This window comes from Oncorhynchus masou, chromosome 24 (assembly GCF_036934945.1).
Source record: "Oncorhynchus masou masou isolate Uvic2021 chromosome 24, UVic_Omas_1.1, whole genome shotgun sequence".
NCBI lineage: Eukaryota > Metazoa > Chordata > Actinopteri > Salmoniformes > Salmonidae > Oncorhynchus > Oncorhynchus masou.
The window spans coordinates 40,782,551-40,804,652 of record NC_088235.1 but is presented as its reverse complement, the minus strand read 5'-3'; the positions used below and the strand labels follow the sequence as shown (position 1 = coordinate 40,804,652).

Below are 22,102 nucleotides of genomic sequence, written 5' to 3'. Positions count from 1 at the left end.
AAATGTGATACAGAAGGAACTGCACAAAGTACACAGCAGTGAATGGGAAATTAGTGGGAGTGAATTTTACATTTGCTGACTGTTTATAGCACTCAACTTTACTTTAATCATTGGTAAAGTTAAGTCAAAAACTGAAACCAATGTCTAAACTCATCAGCTGCCATTTCAACTCTCATCACCAATGGTTTAAATTACAGGGACAATGCCTCTGTTTCCTATTCTGACGAACACTGGTGTATTTTTACTTCTACATGTTATTTACTCTGTGAGGTGGTATACATCCATGTGTGTGTGTGTGTGGCCGATTTGTTAGTATGTGCTTGTGTGCATGATTCTTCGTAACCAGTTTCTCAGGATCTATTTTGTACCCGCCTTTTTTCATGGAACTACTGCCCAAATCAGCTCAAATGTGCTTTTTTAAATGAAGATCCACAATCCACAGAAGCTGTGTTGGTCTTGATAAGTTAAACTGTGGTTGTTCTGATGTACCTACTACTCAGTGGTATTTTACATGGTTTTCTACACACACATATGGAGATGATTGGTTCAGGAAGTGGGTTTTCTTTAGTCTATTTAATGTGGGTGGATGTATACCCAGTCATTGTTACCAATATGGATGGAAGCCTACAATCTATAATTTAGAACAGGGATGGGCAACTCCAGTCCTCGGGTGCTGGAGTGGTGTTACATTCTAAAGTGACGATCATGATTAGTTGGGTAAAGTGTGACACCAATCAGGCCACCGAGGACTGGAGTTTCCCATCCCTAATTATGCAATCACCAACCTGCTTTCTCTCAACTCTCTTGCTCTCTGATGTTTTGGTCAGAATCACCTGTGTGTTATTTTTGTGGTGACTCAATATCTTCCCAGCTTACACCTTCTTTTAATTTATCTAAACATTGTAAAAAAAAACTAAAAAACAATGTCAAGCCCTCTTCTCGATGTACTTCCTCATTATCTCAATGTTACTTTTCACACTTATCAATAAAAGTTAATGTACTTGCCTACTGTCTAAATTTGAGTACTCTTCCCACTTTCTTTCCTTCATCACATTGACAGGTTGTTTTACAGTTAGAAGCACCAATCTATTAACTCAAGTGTTACTCTGTTCTTGCTTGCACGTGTTCTCTGCTCGCCAGGGGGTTGTAGCGGATGGCTAAGTTACCATTGAGCAGTGACGTTATCTTTCCGAAAAGTACTGGCTGGGTGGCGGGTGTTTTTTTGTGTGTTTTTTCTAAAGTACAAAATGGTGGTAATGATGTGTGTCGGATCTCTGGAGTACTCGAGGTACAGCCTTGTTATCTCCTCTGGCAGACAGGCAGACAGCGAGAGATAGAGATAGGAACCTTTTGTTGCTTAAGTACAGATAGGAACCTTTTGTTGATGGGGTGCTGTTGGGGTTCTGTTGTGGTGGGGAAGACACAATCGGTTCCCGCAAACAAATGGCTGAGATCGTTATCTGTTTATTGCTCTTTAACCTCAGCTTTCACTACTGTGGGTGTAGGTGGGTGTGTCTATTAGATAAGGCCCGTTTAGGGGGATTGCATTGCAATGCCCTCAGGTCTAGGTTAAGTACCACGCAAGATACAGAGAGATGCATGGTTGTTGTGGTGTGTTCATGCTCTCATCTTCCCTCTTCTCCCTCTCCCTCTTTCTCTCTAGGTACTGGTCCTATCCATATGAACAGTGTCCAGTGTTTGGGGACAGAGAAGTCTATCCTAGACTGTTACTTCCAAGATGTCCCTCTCTGGACCTTTAAACACACCCAAGATGCCTCAGTACGCTGCAACATCCCCAAGCTTGGCCTGGACAGCACGGTTAGAGCACACAGAATTTCACACACACACACCTTTACATTATATAATTAAGCAATAAGACCATGTTCTGTTATAATCTCCACTTGGCACAGCCAGAAGAGGACTGGCCACCCCTCAGAGCCTGGTTCCAGTCTAGGTTTTTTCCTAGGTTCCAGCCTTTTCAGGGAGTTTTTCCTAGCCAAGCTGCTTCTACATCTGCATTGCTTGCTGCTTGGGGTTTTAGGCTGGGTTTCTGTGCAGTACTTTGAGACATCGGCTGATGTAAAAATGACTTTATAAATACATTTGATTGATTGAGGGGGTGTGGTATATAGCCAATATACCAGTGCCTACCACAAACCCCTGAGGTGCCATATTGCTATTATAAACTGGTTACGAGTGTAATCAGAGCAGTAAAAATACATGTCTTGTCATACCCGTGGTTTACGGTCTGATATACTTCGGCTGTCAGCCAATCAGCATTCAGGGCTCGAACCACCCAGTTTATAATACCAATTCAATTATTATAGAGTCATTAGATATTTATAATTATGAACGTCTGACTTGCGAAACATACAGGTTGAGAAAATACTGAATTGAAATGTATTTTTCTCCCTCCTTCTTTTCCTCCCTCCTCCCTCCTCATCCTATCCTAGGTGCGATTGGCGGGGGGCAGGGAGCCAGGTGAGGGGCGTGTGGAGGTACTGATGGATGTAGGGGGTCGTAAGAGATGGGGGTCAGTCTGCAGTGAGAACTGGGGAATCAACGAAGCCATGGTGGTCTGTAGACAGCTGGGTCTGGGGTTCGCATCCCGAGCACACCAGGTACGGAAACACACCTATGAAACCCTATTCCCTGTATAATGCACAACTTCTGGACAGAGGCCATTGTGGGAATATGGTGCCATTTCCCCCCTAGAGTACACCCTGACTCCCACAATTCACCCATCAACTCACGGTGTCCCTGAGACCTCAAACCTGAAAAATCACCGGATAGCTGAAACTCAGTAATACTTTCTGAGTCACATATGTAGGAACTTCTTCAAGACTGTTGGAAAACCATTCCTCATGAATCTAGTTGAGAGAATGCCAAGAGTGTGCAAAGCTGTCATCAAGGCAGAGGGTGCTATTTTGAAGAATCAAAAAGATAAAATATATTTTGATTTGTTTAACACTTTCTTGGTTACTACATCTTCCAATGTGTTATTTCATAGTTCTGATGTCTTCACTACTATTCTACAATGTAGAAAACAGTAAAAAAAAGAAAAACCCTTGAATGAGTAGGTGTGTCTTTTGACTGGTACTGTGTAAATGTATATATATACAGCTGAAGTCGGAAGTTTACATACACTAAGTTGACTGTGCCTTTAAACAGCTTGGAAAATTCCAGAAAATTATGTAATAGCTTTAGAAGCTTCTGATAGGCTAATTGACATCATTTGAGTCAATTGGAGGTGTACCTGTGGATGTATTTCAAGGCCTACCTTCAAACTCAGTGCCTCTTTGCTTGACATCATGGGAAAATCAAAAGGAATCAACAAAGTCAAGGTATTGGAGTGGCCATCACAAAGCCCTGACCTCAAACTTATAGAAAATGTGTGGCCAGAACTGAAAAGCATGTGCAAGCAAGGAGGCCTACAAACCTGACACTGTTACACCAGCTCTGTAAGGAGGAATGGGCCAAAATTCACCCAACTTATTGTGGGAAGCTTGTGGAAGGCTAACCGAAATGTTTGACCCAAGTTAAACAATTTAAAGGAAATGCTACCAAATGCTAATTGCGTGTATGTAAACTTCTGACCCACTGGGAATGTGATGAAAGGAATAAAAGCTGAAATAAATCATTCTCTCTGCCATCATTCTGACGTTTCACATTCTTAAAATAAAGTGGTGATCGTAGCTGACCCAAGGCAGGGAATTTTTACTCGGATTAAATGTAAGGAATTGTGAAAAACTGAGTTTGAATGTATTTGGCTTACCTTAGCCAAATACATTTAAAATCAGTTTTTCACAATACCTGACATTTAATCAGAGTAAAAATCCCCTTTGTTAGGTCAGTTAGGATCACCACTTTACGTTCCGGGTAGCCTTCCACAAGCTTCCCATAATACGTTGGGTGAATTTTGGCCCGTTCCTCTTGACAGACCTGGTGTAACAGAGTCAGGTTAATACGGCCTTGCTCACGCACGCTTTTTCAGTTCTGCCCATAAATTTACTATGGGATTGAGGTCAGGGCTTTGTGATGGCCACTCCAATACCTTGACTTTCTTGTCCTTAAGCCATTTTGCCACAACTGTGGAAGTATGCTTGGTGTCATTGTCCATTTGGAAGACCCATTTGCGACCAAGCTTTAACTTCCTGACTGATGTCTTGAGATGTTGCTTCAATATATCCACATAATTTTCCTCCCTCATGATGCCATCTATTTTGTGAAGTGAACCAGTCCCTCTTGCAGCAAAGCAACCCCACAACATGATGCTGCCACCCCTGTGCTTCACGGTTGGGATGGTGTTCTTCGGCTTGCAAGCCTGCCCCCTTTTCATCCTACCATGATGATGGTCATTATGGCCAAACAGTTCTATATTTGTTTCATCAGACCAGAGGACATTTCTCCAAAAAGTACTATCTATGTCCTCATGTGCAGTTGCAAACCATAGTCTGTTTTTTTTGGGCGGTTTTGGAGCAGTGGCTTCTTCCTTGCTGAGCGGCCTTTCAGGTTATGTTGATATAGGACTTGCTTTACGTGGATATAGATACTGTTGTACCTGTTTCCTCCAGCATCTTCAGAAGGTCCTCTGCTGTTGTTCTGAGATTGATTTACACTTTTTGCACCAAAGTACATTCATCTCTAAGGAGACAGAACATGTCTCCTTCCTGAGCGGTATGATGGCTGTGTGGTCCCATGGTGTTTATACTTGCATACTATTGTTTGTACAGATGAACGTGGTACCTTCAGGTGTTTGGAAATTGCTCCCAAGGATGAATCAGACTTGTGGAGGTCTTGGCTGATTTCTTTTGATTTTCCCATGATATCAAGCAAAGAGGCACAGAGTTTGAAGGTAGGCCTTGAAATACATCCACAGGCACACCTCCAATTGACTCAAATGATGTCAATTAGCCTATCAGAAGCTTCTAAAGCCATGACATAATTTTCTGGAATTTTCCAAGCTGTTTAAAGGCACATTCAACTTAGTGTATGTAAACTTCTGGCCCACTGGAATTGTGATACAGTGAGTTATAAGTGAAATAATCTGTCTGTAAACAATTGTTGGAAAAAATTAATTGTGTCATGCACAAAGGAGATGTCCTAACCGACTTGCCAAGACTATAGTTTGTGAACAAGAAATATGAGGAGTGGTTGAAAATGAATTTTAATGACTCCAACCTAAGTGTATGTAAATGCCCGACTTCAACTATATATATATATATATATATATATATATATATATATATATATATATATGAATGCCTTATGAACGAATGTATAATGCATGTACAGTATAATGCCTTGCAACACAACATAATGCCTTGCAACACAACATAATGCCTTACAACACAACATAATGCCTTACAACACAACATAATGCCTTACAACACAACATAATGCCTTACAACACAACATAATGCCTTACAACACAACATAATGCCTTACAACACAACATAATGCCTTACAACACAACATAATGCCTTACAACACAACATAATGCCTTACAACACAACATAATGCCTTACAACACAACATAATGCCTTGCAACACAACATAATGCCTTGCAACACAACATAATGCCTTGCAACACAACATAATGCCTTGCAACACAACATAATGCCTTGCAACACAACATAATGCCTTGCAACACAACATAATGCCTTACAACACAACATAATGCCTTACAACACAACATAATGCCTTACAACACAACATAATGCCTTACAATAATCCTTTGTAACACTCGCTTTATTTTGTCATAACGTAACTGACTTGCAGACCTACCGCCATTTCCACTGCTGACCGTCACCTGACCATTCAGCAGCTAAATACTGTACAGTGCTAAATGACTGTATCTACCCATAACCCAAGGGGAAGTGTGTGTTAATTGTGTGTGTGTGTCAGTCTGCATTATGTTTATACAAAAGCTAGTCTGTGAGTGGATGGGTGGTGCAGGAAAAATCTCAACTATCCATAAATACATTATTTTGAAATATCCATATCTACAGTACATCTACAGTACAGAGGGTATTTAGGAAAGGGATGTTTGCCAATAGTTGAAATACCCATGAAGTCGAACAAAAAACTCTCAAAAAGCATTTCTTTCAATTCACAGGATGACGGAGGAAAGAAAAGTAATGTACAAAAGTTAAACATTCTCTCTCTCTCTAGGAGACGTGGTATTGGGCTGGGGATCGTAACGCAGCAGAGTTGGTGTTGAGTGGAACCCACTGTGTTGGAACTGAGCTGTCAATCCAACAGTGTCGCCGTAACAACCATGTACACTGTCCCCGAGGGGGTGGGACTAATGCTGCAGGGGTCACCTGTTCAGAGAGTGAGTCATTATCAAAGCACACCTGTCCACCTGGCTAGATCTCTTCAACTGTGTAATCTTAACAGATCCTGCCAAGGGTTCTTTTCAAATGTCAAGAAATGGGTGAAAACGGTTTGAAACTGAAGTACCTGAACTCCAATATTAGCACTTATTTTCAGTCTTCCGCTTGAAAAGGTTTTCTCCTGTTTGCTTTCTGAATGTGAACTTGGTTTTTGATCATCTCTGATTAAGCTTTAACCCTCCCCTTCCCTTATTGGCCCTTGACCTATTGTTTCCTGTAATACCTGACTTACCTTTCATCCCTGACCCCCATACATGCCTAAATTACCCCAAACCACTCACCGCTCTCCTCTGCCCCCTAGCTGCCCCAGACCTGGTACTAGATGCCCAACTGGTTCAGGAGACAGTTTACTTAGAGGACCGACCCCTACACCTGCTGACCTGTGCCAACGAGGAGAACTGTCTGTCATCTTCCGCTGCCAGAATGAACTGGCCCTACGGACACCGCCGCCTGCTACGATTCTCCTCCAGGATTATGAACATGGGACGGGCCGACTTCAGACCTAGGGCTACCAGAGAGTCTTGGACATGGCACGCATGTCATAGGTAAGAGGTGTTGTGGGAGTTGTATTTTTATGATGTCTATATGATTTGTGGTAGTTGCAGCCTTTTGCATAATAAACATTTTAGTTTTAGGTATTGTACTTGTTGTCCTGTTTCACTTCATGAAGGGATTGTGGTAGTTGTAGTTTTACAATGCCTTGCCATATACTTAGTAGTAGCTGGAATATTCTATTGCAATACTTGTGATGAGCTATATTACTATATCACTGTACTCTATGGATGGGATGTGGTTGACCTCTATGAAGGGGATGTGGTTGACCTCTATGAAGGGGATGTGGTTGACCTCTATGAAGGGGATGTGGTTGACCTCTATGGATGGGATGTGGTTGATCACTATGGATGTGATGTGGTAGACCTCTATGAAGGGGATGTGGTTGAACTTTATGAAGGGGATGTGGATGACCTCTATGGATCGGGATGTGGTTGACCTCTATGGATGTGATGTGTTTGATCTCTATGGATGTGATGTGTTTGATCTCTATGGATGGGATGTGGTAGACCTCTATGAAGGGGATGTGGTTGACCTCTATGGATGTGATGTGGTAGACCTCTATGGATTTGATGTGGTTGACCTCTATGAAGGGGATGTGTTTGAACTCTATGGATGGGATGTGGTAGACCTCTATGAAGGGGATGTGGTTGACCTCTATGGATGTGATGTGGTAGACCTCTATGGATGGGATGTCGTTGACTTCTATGGATGGGATGTGGTTGACCTCTATGGATGGGATGTGTTTGACCTCTATGGATGGGATGTGGTAGACCTCTATGGGTGGGATGTGGTAGACTTCTATGGATGGGATGTGGTTGTCCTCTATGGATGGGATGTGGTTGACCTCTATGAAGGGGATGTGTTTGACCTCTATGAAGGGGATGTGGTTGACTTCTATGGATGGGATGTGGTTGACTTCTATGGATGGGATGTGGTTGACCTCTATGAAGGGGATGTGGTTGACCTCTATGAAGGGGATGTGGTTGACCTCTATGGATGGGATGTGTTTGACCTCTATGTATGTGATGTGGTAGACCTCTATGGATGGGATGTGGTTGACCTCTACGGATGGGATGTGTTTGACCTCTATAGATGTGATGTGGTAGACCTCTATGGATGGGATGTTGTTGACTTCTATGGATGGGATGTGGTTGACCTCTATGGATGGGATGTGGTTGACCTCTATGGATGGGATGTGGTTGACCTCTATGGATGGGATGTGGTTGATCACTATGGATGTGATGTGGTAGACCTCTATGAAGGGGATGTGGTTGACCTCTATGAAGGGGATGTGGTTGACCTCTATGAAGGGGATGTGGTAGACCTCTATGGATGGGATGTGTTTGACCTCTATGGATGTGATGTGGTAGACCTCTATGGATGGGATGTGGATGACCTCTATGGATGGGATGTGGATGACCTCTATGGATGTGATGTGGTAGACCTCTATGGATGGGATGTCGTTGACTTCTATGGATGGGATGTGTTTGACCTCTGTGGATGGGATGTGTTTGACCTCTATGAAGAGGATGTGGTAAACCTCTACGGATGTGATGTGGTTGACCTCTATGGATGTGATGTGGTAGACCTCTATGGATGTGATGTGGTAGACCTCTATGGATGTGATGTGGTAGACCTCTATGGATGTGATGTGGTAGACCTCTATGGATGTGATGTGGTAGACCTTTATGGATGTGATGTGGTCGACCTCTATGGATGTGATGTTGTTGACCTTAATGCTTGGGTTATGGTTGACCTTTATGGATGTGATGTGGTAGACCTCTATGGATTTGATGTGGTTGACCTTTATGAAGGGGATGTGGTTGACCTCTATGGATGGGATGTGGTTGATCACTATGGATGTGATGTGGTAGACCTCTATGAAGGGGATGTGGTTGACCTCTATGAAAGGGATGTGGTTGACCTCTATAAAGGGGATGTGGTTGACCTCTATGAAGGGGATGTGGTTTGACCTCTATGAAGGGGATGTGGTTGACCTTTATGAAGGGGATGTGGTTGACCTTTATGAAGGGGTTGTGGTTGACCTTTATGAAGGGGATGTGGTTGACCTTTATGAAGGGGATGTGGTTGACCTTTATGAAGGGGATGTGGTTGACCTTTATGAAAGGGATGTGGTTGACCTTTATGAAGGGGCTGTGGATGACCTTTATGAAGGGGATGTGGTTGACGTCTATAAAAGGATTGTGGTTGACTTATATGAAAGGGATGTGGTTGACCTTTATGAAGGGGCTGTGGATGACCTTTATGAAGGGGATGTGGTTGACGTCTATAAAAGGATTGTGGTTGACTTATATGAAAGGGATGTGGTTGACCTTTATGAAGGGGCTGTGGTTGACCTTTATGAGGGGGATGTAGTTGACCTCTATGAAGCGGATGTGGTTGAGCTTTATGAAACGGATGTGGTTGACCTTTATAAAACAGATGTGGTTGACCTTTATGAAGGGGATGTGGTTGACCTTCCCGAGGGGATGTGGCTGACCTCTATGAAGGGGATGTGGTTGATACAGTTACATATGGGGATATCATTTTTTATGATATATTGAACTTTATTGTTTTCACAAAAGCATAGTATAATTTTGGCACTAGTTTTCTGTACCTGCACCAAAACGCCACTATTTTTCCTTCATAGCTCCTTCATCATTTGTTTTCAGCACTTTTATTTTCTCATGGCTCTCTCTTGTCTCTCTGCAGCAGACATATGGTGAGCAATATGTTTGAAACATTGAATCTTATAGAAAAACTAACAGGTCTGTGAGAGCCGGAACTCTTACTGGTTGGTAGGGATCAAATACTCAAATAAAATGCAAATTTATTACTTAAAAATCATACAATGTGATTTTCTGGATTTTTAGATTCCGTCTCTCACAGTTGAAGTGTACCTACGATAAAAATTACAGACCTCTACATGCTTTGTAAGTAGGAAAACCAGCAAAATCAGTAGTGTACTTGTTCTCCCCACGGCATTGTCAGGTTTAGTGAGGGCAAAATATATTTTGTAAAATTCTCAGAAACGCTCCAGGAAACCGAACCCGGGAAAACAACCTTAGTTCCACTCCAAGGGAGGCTGTTGGAGTCCAATCCTCAATCGACACAGCCTGCTTGTTGTGGTTAGCTGTGGTTGTCAGTCATTATAAATGTGTAACTCTGTGTTGTTGTATGTATCTAATTGCTATGCTTTATCTTGGCCAGGTCGCAGTTGCAAATGAGAACTTGTTCTCATCTAGCCTACCTGGTTAAATACAGGTGAAATAAATAAATAAATACATAAAATAAGTAGTTGGTAGTGGAAGTTGTGGCTCTGGCTGACCATGCTTCAGGTAAATGTTTCTAAGTTGCATTATTATGGAAACCATCACCACGGACTTGCATTGTACAACTGTAATGGGATGATTGGCACTTGTGGAACACAATTGGTCTGTGTGGGATGAATAATGTCTTATTGACTTGAACTGAATTGAGTTAGTGACAGGTTAGAGGTCTGTGTGGGATGAATAATGTCTTATTGACTTGAACTGAATTGAGTTAGTGACAGGTTAGAGGTCTGTGTGGGAGGAATAAGGTCTTATTGACTTGAACTGAATTGAGTTAGTGACAGGTTAGAGGTCTGTGTGGGAGGAATAATGTCTTATTGACTAGAATTGAATTGAGTTAGTGACAGGTTAGAGGACTGTGTGGGATTTATAAGGTCTTATTGACTTGAACTGAATTGAGTTAGTGACAGGTTAGAGGTCTGTGTGGGAGGAATAATGTCTTATTGACTAGAATTGAATTGAGTTAGTGACAGGTTAGAGGTCTGTGTGGGAGGAATAATGTCTTATTGACTAGAATTGAATTGAGTTAGTGACAGGTTAGAGGACTGTGTGGGATGAATAATGTCTTATTGACTAGAATTGAATTGAGTTAGTGACAGGTTAGAAAACATGTGAAGGTATGACCTCATTGCCATTAAGTACAATAACTGCTGTTTGTACAGAACATTACTCACGGAAATGTATGGACCACATAAAGCTTTGCTTTGATAATGTTATGAATACACATTTTGCTGTTCTGTTGTACTTGAATCTTAGTGGGTGTCATTGTTCAGAACGTTGCAAGCGAATGACTCCTCACTTTCGTAGCATCACTTTTCATACTGCTGACACTAACAAAATATTCAACCTATTGTGACCTCAACATAAGTTAGTAGATGGCGTTTGTATAAAAACTGGCTCATAGGGTCACATAGAAACCAATATTTGTTGATTGGCCTTAGTGGTAGTTAGTCATTGGTCAGTTACTTTGATATAAATTACATAATTTCACCACCTATACATGTGACACATTCCTCTATCCTGGTCTTCTATCAAGTCAGGAACTTTTGCCCCCAATTAAGGCCATTTCTTGTCAGATGACGAGAGTGTGTTCTGACTGTCGTCATCGGAGAAGAAGGAGTCATTTAACCCTCCTCAGTGTGTTCTCTGTAGAGTTCTGTGTATGTGTGTATTCTGTTCCAGTAAGTTGGGGGTGGCCTGGCGGCATGTTGTCATCTACCCAGATTCCTTAGCTGTCCACTGAATGTGTGTAATGACTGTGTGTGTCTTAATGAGTACATTGAGATATGACTGGGCCACTCTGTGTTACACAGTCTGGGGGTTGCACAGGGCCGCCCCGCCTTTCTTAATCTGTTCCAATAACACAGGAGTGGTGTGTTTCTATCTGCACATGTTCGTGCATGTCTTGGTTCATGCATGCGTGTGTGCTTGCATGCATTACTTTCCGGTGTGTGTGAATGCATGAATGTGTGTGGGTGAGTTTCAATGCCCCCTATTCACTGTGAGTGTGTAAACAGCTCTGTGTGTGAGCGGTGCTACCTATCAAGTTCTAAAACAAGTTTCTACGAGAGGTGTCACTCTGACACCCTGCCCCATGTTTTAGTGGTGAGGTCACTAGGCTACCAGACATGGGGACCTACTGTTGTCATTCTGAAACACACACACACATACACACACCCTATTATTCTGTGTTACCAGGCACTACCACAGCATAGAGGTGTTCACCCACTATGACCTGTTGACTCTGAATGGAACCAGAATAGCTGAGGGACACAAGGCCAGCTTCTGTCTGGAGGATACATACTGCCCTGAAGGTAATAACACCATGTTATTAACATGGATGCAACAGCAATGTCACATGCTATTAACATTTCTAACAACCATTTATTTTAAATGACTTGGCTTCATATGCTGTCCATGGCCTGCATTACTCCTGGACCATGGTTCATCTGTTTCTATTTTATTTACTTGAGTCACTGAAACTGGCTCCAAAAACCTCAAGTTGAAGAGTAAAGTCACTGTTCTGGTTTGTGTCAGGTCTGCATAAGCGTTTCTCCTGCTACAACATGGGCGACCAGGGCATCTCAGTGGGTTGCTGGGACACGTATCGCCACGACATCGACTGTCAGTGGATTGACATCACCGATGTCAAGCCTGGAGACTACATCTTCCAGGTACAGGCACACGCACACACGCACACGCACACACGCACACACACACACACACACACACACACACACACAAAGGTGCACTTGATCAAGCTTCGAGTTTGCACTTTTGAGACTCATTGGTTCCTTTGTACCGCGCACATTTTGTAAGTATGTTGAAATACCACATGTTTGTGACTGAGGTCTGCAGACCCTCCTCTGTGATATGTGATAACATGAGAGACAGCTATGTTGTACTACCCCCCCCCACACACACACACACACACTCCCTTTCTGTCATGACCCTGTCTCATGTTCATCAGCAGTGTCTTTGTGGGTGTCACCTCAGGATACATCAAATACTCCAACTCCCACCAGCCACCACTTCTGTCTCAGACTACTAATCCCAGTATGCCATCCCAGGGGCCAATTAGGCTCTCGATTCTTTTTATATCTCAGCCATGGGAAAGCCATGAGCAACAGCCAACATTGCTACAGTGAAACACTCTATCTGTTAGTGAGGGTTATGGTGAGACTAGCTCCCCCAGTAAAACTCACTGATATCTGTTATCTAATGAGAGAGGGGTTACAGGGAAACTAGCACCCCCGTAATTACTGGTACTACCTAATTAATCCCTGCTAATGAGAGGGGGGTTGTGGTAAAATGTGTTCCCTAAGACTGTGCTACCTAAGCCATGGGAGTCAGTTGAGAGGTTACAGTGAAGACGGTTCCCTGTTTCATCACACACTCTCTAAGTGTCACAGCCTGTTTTATTTAATCACCCTGCATGTCTCTGTGATAGATGTACACACACACATGTTCATGGACACACACACACATGGACATATGTATTTTAGGCATGTAGAGCAGGGCATAATTACAGGTGGTGGCCCTGCCACAGCTATGAGGAGAAAAGGAGGAGAAGAAGAGAGTATAGAAGAAGAGAGTATAGAAGAAGAGAGTATAGAAGAAGAGAGGATAGAAGAAGAGAGGATAGAAGAAGAGAGGATAGAAGAAGAGAGGAGAGAAGAAGAGAGGAGAGAAGAAGAGAGGGTGAGAAGAAGAGAGGGTGAGAAGAAGAGAGGGTGAGAAGAAGAGAGGGTGAGAAGAAGAGAGGGTGAGAAGAAGAGAGGGTGAGAAGAAGAGAGGGTGAGAAGAAGAGAGGGTGAGAAGAAGAGAGGGTGAGAAGAAGAGAGGGTGAGAAGAAGAGAGGGTGAGAAGAAGAGAGGGTGAGAAGAAGAGAGGGTGAGAAGAAGAGAGGGTGAGAAGAAGAGAGGATGAGAAGTAGAAAGGAAGAGAGGAGGAGGAGGAGGAGAAGAGAGGATAGGATAGAAGGAGAGGTTAGAAGAGAATATGAGAAGAGAGGATAGAAGAAGAGAGGATAGAAGAGAGTATGAGAAGAAGAGTGATAGAAGAAGAGAGGATAGAAGAAGAGAGGATGAGAAGAAGAGAGGATGAGAAGAAGAGAGGATGAGAAGAAGAGAGGATGAGGAGAGTGCTTGGGAGACTAGGAGGAAGAGGAGGACAGGGGTGAGTGATAAAGATGGGCAATTCCACAGTAACAGAGTGACACTTCGATTTTTCATGTTAAAATGTATGTCAAACAAAAAACAATAATTGTACCGTTAAACAAACCATACATCGTTTTACACAGAAAATTTTACAAAGACGAATTCTTATTAACAGACTATAGTTTTGGCAAGTCGGTTAGGACATCTACTTTGTGTATAACACAAGTAATATTTCCAAAAATTGTTTAGACAGATTATTTCACTGTATCACAATTCGTGGGTCAGAAGTTTACTTGTGACCTGAGGTGTACCTGTGGATGTATTTCAAGCATCCAGCGACACTGCTACCTACATGTCTACATTTGAGAGAGGTGGACATTTAATAAAGATCTAGAAGCTCTGTCCTTGAACCACGCAGGGTTAGAAATAGTTCCCACCCCCCCACCATATAGGACGCCCCACCATTAGAAACAGTTCATTTCCCAACATACAATTCCGTTGCTGTTCTTTCAGGCCTTTTCTCACTCTGTTACACATTCCGAAGGCCCAAGCCAACAGGCTACAGATGACCAAGTCCAACACTAATTTCAACAGAGGCTAGGTTTTGTGCATTCACAAACTTGAACAAGTTCTTCTGGCGTTTTTTTGTTGGTGCAGTTTAGAGTTGCTTTCCTGTGTTACTGGCTGCATCCTGTATTTAAAGTGGGTGTAGTAGGTTTACATAGTGGCTATAAGGGAAAATGGGCCCTCAGTATTATCACCGTGTGTTTGTGTGTGTGTGTGTGTGTTTTAGCCTGCCTGCCTGTGTTTTCCTGCATTCGCACGTGTGTGTGTGTGTGTGGGCTCGCGGGTGTGTGCGCGCCGGAGTGTGTGGGCTTACAGAAGAGAATGGCTATGTCAGCAGCTGTGAAAGTAGACTGTTAGACTGGTGAATAACAGCCTATTAGAACATGGTAAAGCTCGGAATAGCACCTATTACAGAAACGTATACAGTCATGGTAATGCACTCTGTAACTACTGCACCTTTTTAACCTCCAACTAAATGACTCCTTTAATTCATGTCCTCAACTCAACTTAAAGGTGTTCTTTAAGTTCAGAGCCAAGAGTAATTTTAGCCGATGTGGTCGACTGCATAGGCGACGTTTGAGGCTTTTGTGATCGATTTTGATTTTAACATGAAAAATGTAAATAGAATGACATTACAATGAACAGCACAGAAAAGTGGAAATGGAGCAAACAGGTTGATGCTTCCTCTGACAGATTCTTCAGTTATAAGTCAAATAGTGAGACTCAGTTGGGCATATGGAATGGCCATACTTTAGTCCTGTGACGAACCATACAACTCTCAGCATGTACACCCAATGGGTGAAAATATGTTTGCTACTCAACATTTATGCTAAACTTACAACCTTCCATACAGTAGTCAAAACTATTGATGAGTTTTCCTCAGGCTGCTATTGAAGCAGTGTCTTCCAGCATTTATTTTATGTTTCTCACAATGGGTTTTATTATAGTGTCTTGACATTATACATCTTTACAACTTGATTGCTACTCAAAGAGCAAATGGGGATCTCATCCATCCGTCCCTCTATATGGAGAGAAAAGTACTGTATTTATTTCTCCTATTGAAATATGGATAAGCCATCCCACTTTTTTATGGAAAGGAATAAGACTAACTATAAAAACAATACCAACCATGACTGACTTTTAATGACAGAGAACATCTAACAATTTTACATCCAACTAATCTTTATTTCAGATGTCTCTTTCAGTCCGGTGGATGCTAGCACACTCTGCACATATTATTACTCTATGGGTGTGACCTAAATGATACCCTAGTTGCCATATCATGCACAACTTTTGACCAGAGCCCTATAGGCTCTGGTCAAAAGTACTGCACTACATAGGGAATATGGTGCTATTTGGGATGCAGGCTATTACTCCTCTCTCTTCCACGCCACGGGTCTGGTACGGCTGGGAGACTTGAGGGGTAAGAATGAAATGAAATTGTAACACCTGCCAACTATGGTTACCTTAAATGGCAGTTTCTGTTAAATGAGAGGGTGACACCTCGACCTTATGAAGACACACAGGTTTGTGACAGGCCACCTATTGAGCTGGGTCATGAGCAATGCAATGGACCAGGCAACACTTGATCAATAATATATATTTTTAATTACAATATTCTTCAGTTACAAGATTACAAACCAACTGGCAATTTCTTTCTGTTTACCAATACAGATAGCAATCAATACATACCTGGATGGTGGCTTGCACACTAATCAAAACAATTAGAATACCTAGGACTACAATCGCGCTACTGACACTTTAAGAGCAAATAAATGACATTGTACATAATTTCATCATCATAACAAATACCTGGTGAAGATACCATCACCGCAAGCATATGGGAGCACGGGGAGTGGCGCTTGGATAGAGAACTTCAAAAAACAAACGATAAGCGACAACCTTGAACGCAGGGCAGACTATGTTAGGATGGACGCCACTAGGAGCTAGCTCCAACCAGAGCCCTGCAGCTTAGACCTTTGTAGTTTGCACTGACAGCTAGCATCTTGTACTCCAAGTGCACCGCAGGTTATAAGGGAGGCAGAGGGTGTGAACTACACTAGTTTAGGGGAAGCTCCAATCTTCATACAATTAAGCACAGAAGATTTCCAAGTCACAGCAAATGCATGCACTCATTTAAGGGCAATCAGCAATACGTTTTGATCAATCATTGGTGAAACCACACATAGATCAGTGAACATTTTGTTAAATAGGAAAGCTAAAGTCCACCCTCTGACAAAATAATAAACTCCTCCCTCTGTTTTCTAATAAAGCAGTGTGGTAAGAATTGAGTTAGTAGCTGCAAGTCAGGAGATCAGACAACCATAATTCTCATACATTGTAATAACTTTGTCATTACTCTCTGGCTCTGGTCCATTACAGGGCTCAAGTATAGTCAACTACTGATACGTGCACAAAGAACAAGTACAATCTCAATTTGAGTACAGTAAAGTTAATCAGTCCCAATTCAAATATGTGTTTCTTGTTCTGCCTGCTCTGGTTTAGTGCACTCAGTCCATTGACATTGTATACAGTTGACTATACTAATAGCTATATCCTCTGTCTTTGTCATGTTGCAGGTGGAAGTTAACCCTTCGTTAGACATGGCTGAATCGGACTTCCAGAACAACGTGATGAGATGTCGATGCAAATACGACGGACACAGAGCATACATGTATGGATGTCACGCAGGTATGGGAAGTTATTTCACTCTTGTTAACACACATTCACACTCTTGTTATCTATCCCTGTCTCTCTCTCTCTCTCTCTCTCTCTGTCTCGCTTCCTCAATCTCTCTCTCTCCTTCTCGCTCGCTCGCTCTCTAACTGTATGTTGTTTCTTCTACCAGGTGATGCGTACAGTGCAGAGATTGAGGACCTGTTCGAGCACCAACGGCAGATCTCCAATAACTTTGTCTAGGCCCATTCAGGGCCCAGCGTTGGCACAGTCTGGTGCCCAGCGAAAAGGGCTCAGAGCTGGGAACATATACTTCTCAGGGTGGCCTGGGGTCTGGTGGGTCCAGGGACTCCTGCCCCACAACACTAGAGGACTCACGGAATTGCACCTGTCCACCTCCCTGACCTGCTGTTGGCTACACTACCCAAAATACACCACAACCAGGAGAAGACCATCACCCTTACCACACCCAACAGTCAATAGAAACTGAGAGCAGGACAGGTGTCACCAAGGCAACCAAATTAGTTCAGTTAACAATGGATAATTAAAATGGTATGGATTCAATCAACTGTTAGGTCATTTGTTAGTTTATGAATGTGGATTACTAGTAATTTAGCTACTCAAAGTTTGTATGAATTAATTCTGATTAAGATTAAATTATTATTGTCTGTCCATGATTTAGAATGACTAACATGTCAAATCAAATCAAATGTATTTATATAGCCCTTCTTACATCCGCTGATATCTCAAAGTGCTGTACAGAAACCCAGCTGTACAGAAATCCAGCCTAAAACCCCAAACATATGCTTGGTCCCGTATACCCGCGTCCCAGGAAAGGGGAAAGAATGATTGAAAAGAGGTCTGCGTTATCTGTTTGACTGTTGGTCTGTCTGGACAAATGTCTCCTACATCTACATTATCACAATATTGGTACTGTTTGACCAAATCACAACCTTCCAGTAGACTTTGATGTCCGTAGCTCTACAGTGGCCCGGGTTTGAATACATAGTTGTGTATGAATCGATTATCTTAGTTTTTACAATTTAATTAGCTGTTTTATTATTGTGCAGGTAGTCATATTCTGATGTGTTAACCATTTTTTCTCAAAATATTGTAACTACAGTAGAACTGATACACAAAACTAAATAGTTTTGAGTTAGTAAACATTTCTCTCTTCTGTTTTTAAATTACTATTACATGAAGGCCTTCAAGTTGGCTTTTGTGATTTTATCTTGATACCAGCCAAGAAAATGTAACTTGATGTAGTTTACTTTATTCTTTACTGTGTTAACTGAATTTTAATGCTTTTGGTGCAAATCTTTTCATAATATGTAATGCTGCAGGTTAATTTATTTAAGGCTAATGCTTGCATACTTTTTATAATGATTAAACATATAAAGCAAACACATTTTCACCCAATAAGTCACTATCTAGGTTATATACTAGAAAAAAGGGTCTACTTAGAACTGATGGTTCTTTGGCTGTCCCTGTAGCTCAGAGAACTGTTTTTGGTTCTAGATAGAACTCTTTTTGGTTCCAGAAAAAAAATGTTGGGTTCCAGGTAGAAAATATTTTCTTCGAGTGTAACTTCAAAGGGTCGTATCATCTTAACTTTTCGTATTCCTTTCACCAAATGTCAAACTGAGAGACAGCTTTGTGCCATCCGTCTCAGTGCACTTTTCCTTTTCCTGGCCTTCCCAGTGTGAGTGAAAGCAGGTTCGGCGGTAAACCCACAGCCAGGTAGGCAGTGTATAAAACGCCTTTAATTAGCTGTATTTGGGTTAGAGTTAGGGTAAGCATGGGGCGTACACAGAGAAACACTGCAACTGTGAACTCTGCTGTCACCAGCTATAGGCCTGGGTAGGATAGACAGACTAGAGAGGGAGAGAGGAGGAAGGGAAGGGAAAGAGAGGGTGGGGGTAGAGAGGTAACAGAAAAAGGTCGACAGAGAGGACCAGAGAGAAACAGACTGATAGAGATAGAGAACACTGCCTTTGAATGGGCAGAAAGCACAGGAGGTTGGTGGCACCTTAATTGGGGAGAACGGGCTCGTGGTAATGACTGGAGCGGAATCTGTGGTGTATAAAATACATCAAACACACGGTTTCCAGGTGTTTGATGCCATTCCATTTGCTCCGTTCCGGCCATTATTGTGAGCTGTTCTCCCCTCAGCAGCCTCCACTAGCAGAGAGAGATCAAAGAGAAAGAAAGAAAAGGAACGAGGAGAAGCCTTGACGTGGGCAACACAACAGATTTTACTACCAGTGAAAATCCACCATGGCCACTACTGCAGAAACCGCATAACTGGCATTCTGAGCTCCTAAAGAGAACAACATGTTTGTCTGAGAGTAAAATAAACTGCTTGATTCAAACAGTCAACAGCTGCTGCTGGTGCTGCTGTTGGGAACTGCTAAAAGCTAAAAGCAGACTAGAAGTTGAACATTGCTTCATCCCTGTAGTGTTTCAAATATACTGTATCTATCCATTTCCCAGTTTAATCAGTATCGGTGGAATATTCGATTTTATATACAATGTCTCTATTTTGAGTCATCCATGTTTGTGGCATGTATGCCATAGCTGACTGGTAGATGGATCTGTTTGTGTTTTATCCTTATCTTTTGTCTTTTGCTTGAGTTGGCTAAAATGGAAACAAATCTGGCGCAAAGCTAGTATGCAGACCTTCCTCTGTGCTCTTAAAAGACTGACAGGACACTATAATGTGGCGTGGTCGGCTGTAAACACTAGAGTTCCTTAAAATCCCTCGAGTCTATCGACGCACCAATCTATATAGAAATCTATCAGTTTAAGCTAGATTTATCAGTTTTTTTTTGCATGGGCTGCATCTCAATCCGTCTATGTTCGTATCCCACATCTGCGGTGGAAAGTGACAGAGCTACAGTGCTGTTTGTCAGACCACGAGACATCCCGAAAATCTGTCTTCTCACAAAAACCTCTGTAGCATCCCTGAACGATTTGGCCTAAAAACCTCTATAGAAAGTGGAGACTCACAAACACGATTGTGTTCTCCGTTTTGTTCTACAATCCTCACAAGTGTCACAGGACTTATCTAAAGGCAACCCATACAAATGAATGGTAGTATTGAGGTAGTTTAGAACCAACAAAAATAAGGTGTTAAATATGTGTCAAATAAATACAAATATTTCCTGAGCTTTCATATCGCCTTTTTTTTAATGATTTATTGATTGTCTATTTCTTGCCATTTTTGAATGTGTTAGTCAATGCGTTTCTATGGGCTATGGTAGTAAAGGCCAAATTCAATATTTTTGATACCTAAATGGGTCCTAAAATTCAAAATCAAATAGCTAAATGATCCATGGTATGACCTTCTTAAAACAATTCCATATGTCAGCTTAGAACCACCCCCCCCCCCCCAACAGATTATACTTTGAAGAGTTTTTTTAATGAATATCTTTAGCAGATCCCTTTGGGTTCCCTGCCCACTCAATACACATTTCATGGGCTTTAGTTATTGCCATCTTGTCTTCATCAACTTTTATATTACAAAACACCTCCATGTTATTATGAAACAGTGTTAAGTTAACCCACATCTCCCCCCCCCACACACACACTTTTTAATCAATAAAAGCTGTAGATTAAATCATACTAAATACAGTTTAGAGGTGTCTCTACAGGGGTATTTAATCATGTTATAGCTTAATATTTTTGTTTTTTAATTGTATTGTGCTTGTGTACAGTTGCTATTGACATAATAACATAGTCTATTCTATGTGTTGTTATTTAATTTTTGTATTATGTTCCATAACTTTAATAACAGTTTTTGATTCTTATCCATCACATTCACTACATCTACATCATATATTTTACTGTATGTACGCATGTCCATGCTGTTGGAATATCTAGCGTTGGGATATCTATAATGCTACATTGCCAGTTCGCTAACTGGTTGTCATATGTGATAATGTGTGAAACGGTATGCAGTGTAAGCTGAATGTGTGAGCTAGGGTGCTTATTTAATATTCATATAGAAAGCTTGTGCTCTCAGAGACTCATAACTCCCAAAACCAAATATTTGATTCAGTATTCTTTCATGAAATAAACGATCAATTCTTATGTCAAAGGGTTTCACATTTAAGATTTGTTTCATTTTAATCCCTTTGCTAAAGCGATTTATTTTGAGAATTTGATGATGTTGTTATGCATAATTGGTGTATGGAAATGGACTTTGTTACATTTTGCCAATGGAATAGTTGGGATAGCTGTGGTTAAGTACTGGCTAGAGGACTTGGCTGCATAGATGAGTTACAGCACAAGTATCACTACATTCATTACTGTGAATCAATAAAAACCATCATGATACAAGTTGTCTCCCCTGTCTGTTTCTTTCTCCTCATATTACTTCTCTTGACTGTATTCTCAGGTCAGGACTGACCCTGTGACATGACTTGCTTTTTTCCCCTCTTCAGATCACATGATTGAGAAAAACCCATGGCCCATTCATGATGAGTTTGCCACAATGCTGTTAAAGTACTTTTTATTTTGGAGAAGGGGCCACAGTGCAGGCATCTGTCCCATCCCAGCTCAAAAAAAATATTTGAATAGCCAATTAAGGCCACCATTAGTGGAATCAGGTATGTCAGAGCTGGGCTGAAACAAAACCTGCACACACTACAACCCTTCATGACTGGAGCTGCCCATCCCTGTACTACACGCTCCGTAACAAAATTATAACGAGTAGCGATTATACTTTTATAAGTGTATGAGTATTGGTAAAAACCATTTCAAGAGTCTTCTGAATAGTACAAGTTGTAGAAAAAAAATAGTTTTAATGTTAGCTTTTCTGTTACTGAAATTTATTAATTACATTTTTTATTTCACCTTTATTTAACCAGGTAGGCCTGCAAAAGAGCAAGAGGGTAAGTAATAATAAGGGGAT

The 22,102-nt window shown here is 41.6% G+C and overlaps 1 protein-coding gene across 1 annotated transcript in view; it reads left to right on the top strand.

The window, feature by feature from the left end:
• loxl4 (lysyl oxidase-like 4) overlaps positions 1-21,517 on the top strand; it is a 57,247-nt gene extending 35,730 nt beyond the window's left edge. The window contains 8 exon segments of the mRNA XM_064933901.1: positions 1,664-1,818; positions 2,454-2,621; positions 6,175-6,337; positions 6,700-6,943; positions 11,984-12,099; positions 12,323-12,459; positions 17,091-17,202; positions 17,360-21,517. Of these exon segments, the coding sequence (XP_064789973.1) occupies positions 1,664-1,818; positions 2,454-2,621; positions 6,175-6,337; positions 6,700-6,943; positions 11,984-12,099; positions 12,323-12,459; positions 17,091-17,202; positions 17,360-17,430 (1,166 nt within the window). The 3' untranslated portion in view covers positions 17,431-21,517.
• Positions 21,518-22,102: the final 585 nt, after the last annotated feature.